The sequence below is a fragment of the Anguilla rostrata genome, chromosome 15, assembly GCF_018555375.3.
Source record: "Anguilla rostrata isolate EN2019 chromosome 15, ASM1855537v3, whole genome shotgun sequence".
NCBI classification, from domain to species: domain Eukaryota; kingdom Metazoa; phylum Chordata; class Actinopteri; order Anguilliformes; family Anguillidae; genus Anguilla; species Anguilla rostrata.
The window spans coordinates 84,183-98,584 of record NC_057947.1 but is presented as its reverse complement, the minus strand read 5'-3'; the positions used below and the strand labels follow the sequence as shown (position 1 = coordinate 98,584).

Here is a 14,402-nt window from a genome sequence, read left to right as displayed (position 1 = left end):
TCATTACGATATGCTGCATACATGAACCTGTTGATTATGGAAAAGGAAAGCTGGCCTCTCTCTGGAGTCATAGAGCAGGGTCCATCACAAATGCATTTGTGTGAATTCTCACATGATATCCGGTGTTCCCCAGATCTGTTGTGAGAGAGTAGATGAGCTCACTCACTACAGAAAGGACCCTTTTAGAGCAGGATGGCTGAAGAGGGTCAGTTACTGACTGCTAGACCAGTGAGTTTAGAGCAGGTTGGATGAAGAGGGTCAGTTACTGACTGCTAGACCAATGGGTTTAGAGCAGGATGGCTGAAGAGGGTCAGTTACTGACTGCTAGACCAGTGGGTTAAGAGCAGGATGGCTGAAGAGGGTCAGTTACTGACTGCCAGACCAGTGGGTAGCAGAGATGGATTTGATAGTGGAAGATGAGGCACAGAACTGTGCGACTCCCAAGTGGGGAACTGTTGAATCATTAACCTGAGCAAGGTGATTAACCTGAACTGCTTCAGTAAATACACAGCTGCAAGAATGTAATATATTTAAACAGTATCAGCTGTGTAAGTCACTCTGGATGAAAGAGTCTTAAAATTTTTTAGAGTCTTCGAATTTTGTACCTTTTAATATCTGTTTAGATTTTAAGTCTACATAGACCTTTGACACCAATCACTTCATACGTTCAGTGCTTTCGACAGGTTATAAACACTTGTAGACTAGTGTGGCTAACAAAATTGTGTTTTTGTCCCCTTAAAGTTAGAATGATCTGACCCACACCGACACACCAGGACCATTGCAGTTCTGCGCTCCTAGGTACTCTGCTCTGCTGGATCCGAGCCCTCTTCATTTGGTTTGGGTTCGCAGATTGCTCGAAGGCTAGTAAAAAGCACTGAACAAATGATATTGAATTGAATTTAAGTTTGACATTTAGCTCGCATTAATGACAGCAAGTACATAAGTAATCAATAGGTGTTTCTCTAACTGAAACCTGTGGAACCCTGGCCAACTTCAACCCATCTTGCCTCTGATTGGACGAGACCAGTATTTGGTGGATTACAGAGCTTCTTGTCCAGACCCTTGTGCTACTATGGGTGTGTAACTACAATTCTCTATCACCTGGTTTCCTTTTCTTTGTTTTCAGGTTTATGGTAGCCTGTCCTATCTACTCTTCTCACAGGTTTCTTGGGTGTTGAAGTCAGCCAGCTAGTTTACTGTCGAAATGTTGCCACAAGCATGAAGTCCTGACTCCTGGATCGGTGAGGAGACTCATTTCAGAATTTCTGTTTTAAAACAATTGAACATTATGCAACACATGAACGCAGAAAATATTGAAAACATGATTTGTTTTTTTTTAATCTTATGTGCCTGCTATTTGGGGCTTCAGGCCTAATGTTTGCTCTTTTTTCTCTGCCTCTTGCCTTGCTACTCTGTAAAGTGTCTTTGTGACAGTTCTCTGTAAAAAGCGTTATACAAATAAAATTGAATTGAATTGAAATACATTCAGTGCTTTGCACAGTGGTTTGCACAGTGGGTCTTAAGCAACATTCCCTTGTGTACATCTGTCAACTCATGTTAATGTATTCTCCTGATGTGCACACACACACACACTGTCCTTATACATACTTGCAAACATACATATTTCATTCTTATTGTCTGGTGCAGGTCAATGTTATCAACATTATCATTGTTATTTTGCTAACAAAGCTAACAGAAAACAGCTTTATCACATAAAGATAAATTTATCACATAATTTGTTGCTCCATGGGCCTGGTTCTAAAAATGTGAACTATCCCTTTAAGAAACCCATGTGGATTACGGTTATCCTTATCTGAAATATGATCAAGGTTTAGTTTTTAGCATGGCCGCTTTGCTGTATAAATTTTAAAAAATTAAAAAAAACACATGGCACCACCAGAAACCCAACACAAATCCTTGTGAAAAGCACTTAATCTACTCACTCATTTGACGGGCATCTGACCAGCCTTCATTTACAAAATTATCATCAACCTCCTTCAATTTCAGCTCCCAAGCTCTGATGCTCTTGACAGAAAGTAGCCTCTAAAAGCCAGCCCCTTCAGTCTCTCATGTCCAATGCTGCTCCTCAGTTTGTTCTTGATTCATTTTAATTCTAAAAATGATGAATTAATTTAAACAGCGCTCTGATGTTGCTACTGTGACTGCAGTGGCCAACACCCCTCACCGAAGGTTACCGGATGATGCACAAGTTAGGAGACTAAGTTGTGTGTTGAAGATCTCAGTTTTAAAATGTGACTGACAGGAGTTGAGCAAGGAAGGTTGGTAATATATCTGATATATAATATATAAATCACTAACTTGCCAGAATATAAAGGTTATTTGCTATAATACAATTTTTTTAATTAGCTGCTTCCCTCCGCATGTAAACGGTTCTTGGAGGGAAACGCATCATTACCTGTGCAACTTTTAGGGTTGGGTTATCTGTTTTCCTTCAACAACATGAACCAATATTTTGTGCTATTTGTTCAGTAAGAATAATCTACTGTACGCATTTACTGGTATGTATTGTTATGGGATGCAACATTTTATGAAAGGTGTACTCTCAAAATGCAATACTTGCCAAAATGTCTCCGTTTAAAACAGCCCTGTGGTTTCTAAATTCCATTGCAGGACTGGAATCGACCAGGCTCATGTCCCCATTTTCACCCTAATAAAAAAAACACCCATTCGTAAAAAACTAAAATCCTTTTTACCATACTGTAGACCATCTTGGCGAAAATATATATATAAAAATATTGTTGTTTAAACAAGTTTTTCTGGTGACCTAGCCAACAGAAAACATGTACACTGGTCATAACTGTGGAATACTATTCAAGCTGCCGAGGACTCAGAATCCAGAGGTGGTGCATGTCTCCTTTTCACCGTAATTACAAAAAAAAACTCATTAGTAAAACTAAAATACTTCATACCACACTGTAGATAAGATCTTGGCGAAGAAATACGTGTAAGGATCTTGTTCAAACAAGGTTTCTCAGTGACCTAGCCACCAGAAAACATGTACACTGGCAGCCGGTCATAACTGGCTGTGGAATACTATTCAAGCTGTTGGGATTCAGATTCCAGAAAATGGCGCATGTCTCCTTTTCACCAAAATGACAAAAAACACCCATTAGTAAAACTAAAATTCTTCATACCACACTGTAGACAAGATATTGGCAAAGAAATACATGTAAGGATCTTGTTGTTAAAAAAGATTTTCCTAGTGAATTAGCCACCAGAAACATGTACACTAACAGCCGGTCATAACTGGCTGTGGCATAGGCTACTATTCTAGCTGCTGGGGATTCGGATTCCAGAAGGTGGTGCATGTCTTCTTTTCATCGTAATTACAAAAAATACCCATTTGTAAAATTACCATGCTGTAGATGAAACCGTGTCAAAGATATACATGTAAAAATATTGTTGTTCAATCGAGGTTTAGCTGTCTAGCCATGTCACAAAACATTTTATAGGGCCTCTTCCCCGGCATAACTTGGACAAATCAGGATGATGTCAAGATAGGGATTGAATAACATAACATTTAACTTCAGCAAAACAAAATCCCTGCTGGGGGTATTTTGAATTAGATAGCGAGTGCTTTTTTTTTTTTTTTTTTTGGTACCATATCGCTTCTGAAATGGCTGTGGAATACTATGTCGCTCAAGACACTGGCAGCTGTAACATTTTTAGAACACCAACATATACAAACGTATCAATAAATACTAACAAATTAACAGTTGAACAAATTAAGAATTTTTCTTGTGGTGAAATTAGTAATATTGCCTTCTATGTGGTTAGACTTTTTATAATGATCCCACTAATTTTGGTGAAGCGTTAAGTACAGGCACATATGCTCATAAACAAGTTTGCAAAATAATTTCTAAAGTAAAAAAGTAACATCGCAGAACTGTCAGTGCACTTTTGAAACAATGTAATTTCAATATCTTCTCTGATTTTGTGATATCCCCTTGTTAAATTTAGGTCATTTAGGTGATTTAGGTCTTTTAGGTGATTTAGGTGTTTTATGTGTTTTATGTGATTTGGGTGATTTAGGTGGTTTAGGTGTTTTATGTGATTTAGGTGATTTAGGTGTTTTAGGTGCTTTAGGTGTTTTAGGTGCTTTAGGTGCTTTAGGTGATTTATGTGTTTTAGGTGATTTAGGCGATTTAGGTGTTTTAGGTGATTTAGGTGTTTTAAGTGATTGTGGTGATTTATGTGATGTAGGTGATTGATGTGTTTTAGGTGATTTAGGTGTTTTAGCTGCTTTGGGTGATTTATGTGTTTTAGGTGATTTAGGCGATTTAGGTGTTTTAGGTTATTTAGGTGATTTAGGTGACTTAGGTGTTTTAAGTGTTTTAGGTTTTTTAGGTGCTTTAGGTGTTTTAGCTGCTTTAGGTGATTTAGGTGCTTTAGGTGGTGTCTGGACAGTGTAGACCCATGAAAGGCTGGTGGGCATGGTCAGAGCTGGGGGTGGGGGGGAGGGGCCGCAGCACAGTCTGCAGCGCTGCCCTGTTGCTCCCTGTCAGCACTCTCTCCCCCGCTGCTTCACTGCTCACACCATGGAGCCCAACAGTCCCAAGAAGATCCAGTTTTCTGTTCCGCTTTTCCAGAGCCAGCTGGACCCCCAGGCAGCTGAGCACGTGAGTGCATCCTCTGTAACCGTGACAACTTTTACCTCTGATTTAATTTTTTTTTAAAAACCCTCTGGCGAAGGTCTGATGAGGTATTTAAATCTCTGTGGAATTAAGTGTGTGCATACTACTGACTGCATGCTGACTGCAGTAGAACTGTCCTTTAGTCAATCTTGGATAAAATTGCCATGCAGTAATAACTGCTTTTAACTGCTGTTTATTTAATTGCTTCTTATCATATGAAATATTATTAACAGAAGAATTTAGAATCCACAGAGGGCTAATTGTTTTCTTATTAGGTGCTTTGATGAACTTCATACTTAAAGTGTATTTTAACTGTATATTTATATTTTGTTGTTGTCTATGTTACTGAATAATCAGACCCTTTGTGCATGGATTAGACATGTTGAGTGTGTATTGTATTTTTTTTTTTTAAGTATAGGTTTAGATTGAGGAGGCTGAATTGTTTGTACGATATTTTAAGAATCAGAGGCAGTCCAAAAAAGCTCCATTTATAACAGTACACAAGTTTATTTGAAAACCGTTCCTTATCCAAAGCCTTAGAACCAAAAGATGCAGGACTCTATGTAAAGCAAGGGACTATTGCTACAATGGACACTGATTACACATTTGGACCATCTGTGTGATGTTCTGATACTTTTATCCAGAGTGACTAAGACAACGTTTTACATAGCGTTTACATCCATTTATATGGATGGATTTATACTGAAGCAATGCAGGTTAAGTACTTTTCTCAAGGGTACAACCGCAGTGTCCTACCGAGGAATCAATCCTGCAACCTTTAGGTTTCAAGATCAGTTCCTTACCCAATATACCACACTGCCACCAAGTAGGGTGTTGTTTTTGCAGACAGCTCTGTAATCAGCATGAGTGTTTCCAAAAGCATGCATTGTCTACATCATGTGTACCTATGACTGAACGTGATGAGGTAATGAGTACTCAGGATATGAAGTTTGTCATTGTAAGTGGTTATTGATCTGAGCAAGGGGGTTTGAGTTGTTTCTGTTACCATACTCCAGATTGCTTCATATTAAAATGTGTCATTTCAGCATCCTGGCAGGGTGGTGCCCAGTTACTAATTACCACACAAAACAAAACAAACAAAAACACTCAAATTTGCAAAATGAACAGTGTGTCGGAGCAGGTGACTGGTTGGAGTGTGTCAGAGCAGGTGATAGATCGGAGTGTGTCAGAGCAGGTGATTGGTCGGAGTGTGTAAGAGCAGGTGATAGATTGGAGTTTGTCAGAGCAGGTGATTGGTCGGAGTGTGTCAGAGCAGGTGATTAGTTGGAGTGTGTCAGAGCAGTCTGAGCCCGCCCTTTACTCTGTTGTGTTCCACAGATCCGCAGAAGAAGACCCACACCTGCCACACTGGTGTTTTACAGTGACCCACCTGCGTCAGGTAAGCCTCTGGGGCCTCTGGCGTGGCGTCATCATCAGCGTGTCTCAGCTGGCCGACAAGCTGCGACCTCCACTCCATTCTGATAACCACCAAGGATGAGGGGATTTTCATATTATATATATATATATATATATATATATATATATATATAATATTTTCATATATATCAAATATTCATTCAGACTGAGCCAGCGCACATCATTCAGCTCTTCCTCTCTTCAAAATGAAGGGCTTCTGGTAGTTGGTGAAACAAAACATAGCTCAAGACTGTTGTGTCTTCATCGTTTTGCAAGAGCACAGATGTGGGTAATCTAACCTTGATTTCCCAGGGCACGATGTTGTGCTGGACAGCAGGTCTCTGTCAGTATCAGTCTGCCCCCCCCTCAGCATATGGAGCCGAAAGCAATGTAAAGACACAGCGTGGTCAGCACAGATACACTCATGTCCACTTCCTGTCTGCTTGCTTTCCCACTGACATAATCAGATAAGCAGAACCAGCTCAGATTCACCAGCACAGACCCTTTACATCTACAAGAAATGCTATTTTCCTGTGTATGAATGTGAAAAAACAAGTATACATCAATTATCTGAGATACATTTTAATACATATAAATGTTAATTAATATACTATACTTATACTTATATATAATATATATAGTATACTTGCTTTACTTACATTCATACAGATAAGTAACATTTCTTGTTGATGCAAAGCATGTCATTTCCAAACACGAGAACTGGAGGTCAAACACTGCAAGCTGACTTCTTACTGGCAGCTCTCTTAACAGAGAGACCACTGATTTGTAAAAATCTAAATCATGTTACTTAAAAAGACCAATACGAAGTCTTCCTGCAGTGGACACTATAATTCTTGCTTTCAGGATTTAAAAAAAAGAAAGTACATAAAGTCTAAACTAAAAAAATTGGCGTATTACTGTGTTTGTTTTCTTTTTTTGTGTGTGTATAACATTAAAAATTATTTTGAGTCTTGTGAGGACGGGAGATGGAGGCTTCATGACTCATAAAAGGAGTGGAGCTCCCACAGGCTATTAGTGGCTCACTAAATTCAACCAATCACAGTGCACCGCGATGAGAGGAGAACAAAACCTTTATTTTGTTCTGATAAGTCAGCGATTGCCAGAGAGTTGTAGTGCCTACTGCCCATTTAATGCTCCTGAATGAAAGACTACTAATACAAAGTATAATACCTTAGGTGTCTTCTGACACTGTGCTAAAACTGCATCTAAATGTGCATAAATGACAGTTACTAAAGTAACTGGAGGCTTTTAGATGACATCATTCTTTTGAGAAGAGTAGTGTGGGACAGCAGCTCGATTAAGGACAGGGAGGACTGATGCAGTGATGACTGACACAGCGATGATTGGCCCAGTGTATTGCTTGGTGTGAGGAGGTTCTCCCACATGGTCTATATTAAAGGCCTTAGGGACTGCGTTCAGGGCAGGACCGACTGTGTACAGCAGTCTTCATCCAATGAAGATAGAGACCCTGCACATGTGTGCCAACATGGTTCTACCTCAATCAGCACGCCAGGGAGGGATCAGGTTGATCCCTGAATGTTCTTCTGCTAAACTTTAAACTGGACATTTATTGGGTTGTTAATCATTTCCTGTTAATCAATCTCTCAAAACTGATTTGATACTTTTTACTAATCAATAATTAATTTTAAATAGCCCTTGTTAATCCTGTTGTCTTCTTTCAACTAGATCACTCTGATTAGCACTATGCAACTACTACTGTTTAACACAAAATTTACTCATTATCAGTGTAAACGTTTATTTTAAATCCCTAGTTTGCAAGTCACTACAGCCAAGATTCTGCCTTTAAAACATCCTGGAGACGGACATCCGTACTGTTTAATTTTAGCATCCACTGTTTTTTCTCTTACTTGTGTAGTCCTTTCCGGGTTCCAGTGCCTGCTGTATGTTGCAAGAACGTGGAAGTTTCCGGAACCTGTGTTACTGAGCTACCTGTGGATGCTTGCAGAATCATTTTTATAATTGTGCATGACTGTTTTCAGCACAGAGGGATGATGTATGTTTGTAGTGTCTAAAATGTGAAGACAGCATTAGATAACAGGACAGCCTAAACTAAAGCTCAAAAGGAATCTAATTCTAAATCCATGGAAGTTGCCATTTTGGCCAGCAGTCAGGCACTCCAGTCTTCTGTGGAAGAGCAGAAGAGAGCTGAACTTTCTGCTTTCAGAATATAGTGAATTCCCTGGGATTCTGTGGGATTTTAGGAAGATTTAGGAAGTGAAGTAAACTATGAGGCCGGTTAAGACAGCTGAAGAGGAGGAGGGTAGATAAACATGGATGAGCGGGTGGGATCTGCTGGTCATTGACAGGATGTGTAGCCAATGATATTCTTGGATCCATGACAAACTGATAAGCACATTCGGTGGCAGTTTAGCTCTAAGTGAAGCTCTAAAGATTTGCATTAGGCATGGTCAATGCTAGGAAACAGCATTTTTAAATTATTACTTAGTGCTGCTGGTTTTGTGCAATGCATTATGGGGTTGTTTAAAGTGGGTTTGGACCCCATGTACTATGGGAGACACCACTGAAAGTGGTCTGCTTGCGACTCTTTTAAACAACAAGTTCAAACAACAGCTGAATCCAGCCAAAAACTTGCAGAATCAGATGCAGTATGACTTCTCAAAAGACAGCAGTGGGGCTATTCACCAGCTGTTCTGTATTATAGAAACAGCTGATCCTCCTTTTGCTGCTTCAGCTCAGCTCTTCACTACTGGAATGCTGTAGTGCCGATAGGCAACAACCTGCCGGACCAACAGCTGTGCTGACAGAGGACCGCTAGTGGGCCGCTGTATGCATGTTAGCGAGGTTGTCAAAAATCACAGGCGTTGTTATTTAGCACCATTCTGACTGCCTCATTGTCATGGTTACCTGTAGCACTACCCACAGCTGTGCGCGTAAGTTAATACCGTGTGCATGCAGCACTCTGTTAATGATGTTTATTTAGGGGGAAATTTAATAAGATTGTGTCCTTGGGCCACTCTAGTTTATTGGGGCTTAACATGTACTTTAGTCATCAGCCCATAAAGCTTCCAGTGTGGCTCACTGTGGGAATAAAGAGGGTGTTTTTCATGGAACTCAGCAGCGGGATCCAGCTCCAGGGAACCAGACAGGGCATTTTCCTGAAGCTGTGAGCCATGGAATATTATAGAGCCTGCTTACACACCGTGTGTGTGTGTGTGTGTATGCGTATGTCTGAGTGAGTGAGTGAATGTGTGTGTGTGTGTGTGGTGTGTGTGTGTGTGGGTGCGTGTTTGAGTGAGTGAGTGAGTGTGTGCGTGTGTGTGTGTGTGTGTGTGTGTGTGTGTCTGAGTGAGTGAGTGAGTGTGTGCGTGTGTGTGTGTGTATGTCTGAGTGAGTGAGTGAGTGTATGCGTGTTTGAGTGAGTGAGTGTGTGCGTGTGTGTGTGTGCGTGCGTATGTCTGAGTGAGTGAGTGAGTGTGTGCGTGTGTGTGTGCGTGTGCATGTGTCTGAGTGAGTGAGTGAGTGTGTGTGTGTGCGCGCATGCCTGTTTGTGTGCATGTGTCCTTGTGTGTGTGTCTGAGTGAGTGAGTGTGTGAGTGTGTGTGTGTGTGGGTGCGTGTTTGAGTGAGTGTGTGCGTGTGTGTGTGTGTGTGTGTGTGTGTGCGCGTATGTCTGAGTGAGTGAGTGAATGTGTGCGTGTGCATGTGTCTGAGTGAGTGAGTGAGTGTGTGTATGTGCGCGCGTGTGTCTGAGTGAGTGACTGTGTGTGTTTGTGTGTGTGTGTGCATGTGTGTGTGTGTGTGTGTGCGTGTGTGTGTGCATGTGTCTGAGTGAGTGAGTGTGTGTTGTGCGTGTCCGAGTGTGTGTGTGTCTGAGTGTGTATTTGTGTGTGTGTGTGTGTGTGTGTTTGTGCATGTGTTTGCGTGCGTTTGTGTGTGCATGTGTCTGAGTGAGTGAGCGTGTGCATGTCCATGTGTGTGTGTGTGTGTGCGCGCATGCCTGTTTGTGTGCATGTGTCCGTGTGTGTGTGTCTGAGTGAGTGAGTGTGTGAGTGTGTGTGTGTGTGGGTGCGTGTTTGAGTGAGTGTGTGCGTGTGTGTGTGTGTGTGCGCGTATGTCTGAGTGAATGAGTGAGTGTGTACGTGTGTGTATGTGTGTGCGTGTGTATGTCTGAGTGAGTGAGTGAGTGTGTGCGTGTTTGAGTGAGTGAGTGAGTGTGTGCGTGTGCATGTGTCTGATTGAGTGTGTGTGTGTGTGTGCATGCGTGTGTCTGAGTGAGTGAGTGAGTGTGTGCGTGTTTGAGTGAGTGTGTGCGTGTGTGTGTGTGTATGCGTGCGTATGTCTGAGTGAGTGAGTGAGTGTATGCGTGTTTGAGTGAGTGAGCCTGTGTCTGAGTGAGTGAGTGAGTGTGTGTGTGTGTGTGCGCGCATGCCTGTTTGTGTGCATGTGTCCTTGTGTGTGTGTCTGAGTGAGTGAGTGTGTGAGTGTGTGTGTGTGGGGGTGCGTGTTTGAGTGAGTGTGTGCGTGTGTGTGTGTGTGTGTGTGTGCGCGTATGTCTGAGTGAGTGAGTGAGTGTGTGCGTGTGCATGTGTCTGAGTGAGTGAGTGAGTGTGTGTGTGTGCGCGTGTGTGTCTGAGTGAGTGAGTGACTGTGTGTGTTTGTGTGTGTGTGTGCATGTGTGTGTGTGTGTGTGTGCGTGTGTGTGTGCATGTGTCTGAGTGAGTGAGTGTGTGTTGTGCGTGTCCGAGTGTGTGTGTGTCTGAGTGTGTATTTGTGTGTGTGAGTGTGTGTGTGTGTGCGCGCATGCCTGTTTGTGTGCATGTGTCCGTGTGTGTGTGTCTGAGTGAGTGAGTGTGTGAGTGTGTGTGTGTGTGGGTGCGTGTTTGAGTGAGTGTGTGCGTGTGTATGTCTGAGTGAGTGAGTGAGTGAGTGTGTGCGTGTTTGAGTGAGTGAGTGTGTGCGTGTGTGTGTGCATGTGCATGTGTCTGATTGAGTGTGTGTGTGTGTGTGCATGCGTGTGTCTGAGTGAGTGAGTGACTGTGTGTGTGTGTGTGTGTGTGTGCATGTGTCTGAGTGTGTATTTGTGTGTGTGTGTTTGTGCATGTGTTTGCGTGCGTGTGTGTGTGCATGTGTCTGAGTGAGTGAGCGTGTGCATGTCCATGTGTGTGTGTTTGTGTGCGTGAGTGAGTGTGTGTGTGTTTGTGTGTGTGCGTGTGTGTGTATTTGCACGTATGTGTACATGCATGTGTGTGTTTGTGTGAGTGTGTGTGTTACCTATGTGGAGTATATTGGCCCGATGAGCTGCTGATTCCTGGCCCCTCTTCCGCTTCTGTGCTCTAGGGCATTCATGTCTTTTTTGAACCACAAGCTAAACAGTAATGATAATTTCTGTAAGTTTTTTAAATATTTTTTTACATCATACAAGTGTCTTGAATGACAAATACATGCTCCAGTGGAAATATTTTTTTAAATGCTATTTTATTTTTATTGAATGCCCTTTGTACTGTAGGTTTCAGTATAGTATATATGGTTCTTGAGTATCGGACCAGGGAATCATGTCCTCTACAGGGGACAGAAATTAATTTCTGGGGCTTAGGAGGATGTATTTGAACGTTTTGGGCGCCCTAGGGTGCCTCAGCACCCTAGGGTGCCATGACATTACTCCAGGGGTTCCATGAAATTTACGCTGAATTAATTAAAATGAATTAAAAAATTAAAAAGTTATGATAAACTAATAAATCACACTGCAGCTTTAAATAAACTGACATCAATTTACAATAGAGCATTTGTAAGCTCATACTAAAATTATTAGAACTGTTCTGAACTCGGTTGCCTGCACAGACTGATCTCCTTTCAGGACATAAATATTGTATGTTTGGTCAAATCCCATGAAATGACCCATTTTTACATTTTACCTACCCCCCTAAAGAAAATAAGCAAAGCAAAGTGTTTTATAGCAGGAGCCCTACGAAGGGTGCAAATGCATGAAATGGATGCTGGGCAACTTTCTACAAAGAGATTAGTAGGCATCAAAGCATTTATACTGAATAAAAATATAAACGCAACACTTGTATTTTTGCAGCCATTTTTAATGTGTTTAAATAATACCTCAAAGATTTGTTCTATGTGCACAAAGATCTTATTAGGGGCCAAGCACCGAAGGTGCAGGGCACCTATTGCAATCGTTAGTATTATTATTAGGGGCCAAGCACCGAAGGTGCAGGGCACCTATTGTAATCGTTAGTATTATTATACTTTCCGCAATGGGAGTCTATGACAGCCCATAGAACCCATTGGTGGTTTTTTATGAAATTTGGCACATTGATAGAGGACAGTCCAATGTAGCCAGGCATCGAATTTGGGGTCAATCCATCGAACTCTGTAGCGCCACCAACAGGCCAAACTTCAAGGTACATTTTTGCTTATAACTTTTGAACCGTTTGTCCTGGAGTTGTGGGGATTGTTTCCCCTGAATCATTGGGTCATGTCGATTCCAATGCACCCATAGCCAAAACGCGTCATAATGGATTTTCTGCCATTTTGAATTTTATGAAAAACCTACTTTTGTGAACTAGTCCTACAGCATTGATCCGATCACCACCAAATTCGGTACTTATCATCTATAGACGGTGCTGACCAAAACTTATTCACAGAATTTTGATTGATCAAATGGTATGGCCACAATGAGCCAATGAAAATTGAGGAGGGTGTGGCTTTTAACATAAAGGTGTGTAAATTCTGAACGCTTTGACCCAACACCATGAAACTTCTTAAGCATATTAGAAGACATAAGTGGAGGCTATGCCTCCATTTTTGGCCCGTTCAAACAAAATGGTGCTAGAGAGCTCATTTTCTGTTTAGGCATAACCACTAGGCTGATTTTTTTGAAACTTGGCACATTGGTATAGGGGCAGTCCAAATGGACAGGGAGCAAATATGAAGCCGATTGGCCATAAGGTGGCGCTATCATGAGCTAAAAGGTGTTTTTCTAGGATAATTTTGAACAAGCATATCTCCTGCCCCATTTGAGCTACTGTCATGAAATTTTGGACATGTGTGCAACTCGTCAAGTGTAACAAGTTTCCAATAGGGACCCGTAAGCTCCGCCAATTAGATCTTCCGCAAATTAGACTTTTTTGAAAAATGCTTCAAATGCTTTCTGCCATGGAAGTCTAGACTTTTTAATGTCATTATAATTAACGACAGCAGATGGCGCCATTTATCTATAAAATGGTTGCTTTTCAAAAGGAGATGGTTCAATGGTATTAGAAATCCCAGTAGACTTTTTTTTAAATGTTCATTTAATTTAAATAACTTATTCATTTGAAAACGTGATTGTGTTTTATTTTTTTTTAAGTGTGAAAATTTCATGTAAAACATGTAGAAAATATATCAGCATACCCTATTTTATTCATTGTTTCAAGTGGTTTGAAGTTCAGGGTGCGTCCGCTTTCAGTTTGTACCTTGTCCCTGTGTTCATGTGGGTTTCCTCTGGGTATTCTGGTTTCCTACCGGAGTCCAAACGCATTCAGGTAATATCAATTGGACATGCTATATTGCCCATAGGTGTAAGTGTAAGAGTGCGTGCCAATGTGTCTGTTCACCCTGCGATGGACTGTTGTCTTTTTCAGGGGTTGTTCTGGTTGCTTGTCTTCCTGGTGCCCCTGTAGTGCTTGGCCCCTTCATTGCTGCTCGCAGCTATATTTTCTCTCAAATTTTGCCCACAAATTTGTTTGTATCACTGTTAGCTAGCATCTATATATGGCGTTCGGTGGGTGAGCGGTTTGCTGATGTCAACGTTGTGAGAACAGAGTGGTCCATGGTGGTGGTGGGGTGTTGGTATGGGCAGGCATATCCTATGGGCAGAGAACTCAAGTGAATTTTATCCATGGCAATTTGAATGCACAGAGATATCGTGATGAGATCCTGAGGCCCATTGCTGTGCCATTCATCCACCGCCATCACCTCATGTTTCAGCGTGAGAATGCACGGCCCCATGTTGCAAGGATCTGTACACAATTCCTCGCAGCTGAGTATGTCCCAGTTCTTCCATGGCCTGTATACTCATTGAGCTCAGACCATTGAGCATGTTTGGGATGCTCTGGACCGGTGCATACGACAGCATGTTCCAGTTCCCACTAATATCCAACAACTTCGTACGGCTATTGAAGAGGAGTGGGACAATATTCCACAGGCTACAATCAACAATTTGGGCTGCGTTTCCGAGTTTCGATGTACCTTAACGTTTTACGAAGGTTCTTAAGGTATACCTTCTTAAGGGAAACCGCTTTTTTACGAGTGTTTCCCAGACTATACCTTAAGGCAACTGTTA

The 14,402-nt window shown here is 41.7% G+C and overlaps 1 protein-coding gene across 4 annotated transcripts in view; it reads left to right on the top strand.

Moving 5' to 3' along the window:
- The first annotated feature begins 4,517 nt into the window (after positions 1-4,517).
- LOC135240592 (protein phosphatase 1 regulatory subunit 1C-like) overlaps positions 4,518-14,402 on the top strand; it is a 45,017-nt gene continuing 35,132 nt past the window's right edge. For all 4 annotated transcript variants that reach the window (XM_064310234.1, XM_064310232.1, XM_064310233.1 and 1 more), the window contains exons 1-2: positions 4,518-4,640; positions 5,994-6,054. In XM_064310234.1, coding sequence (XP_064166304.1) covers positions 4,560-4,640; positions 5,994-6,054 — 142 coding nt within the window. In that variant the 5' untranslated portion in view covers positions 4,518-4,559. The remainder of the gene's footprint in view (positions 4,641-5,993; positions 6,055-14,402) is intronic.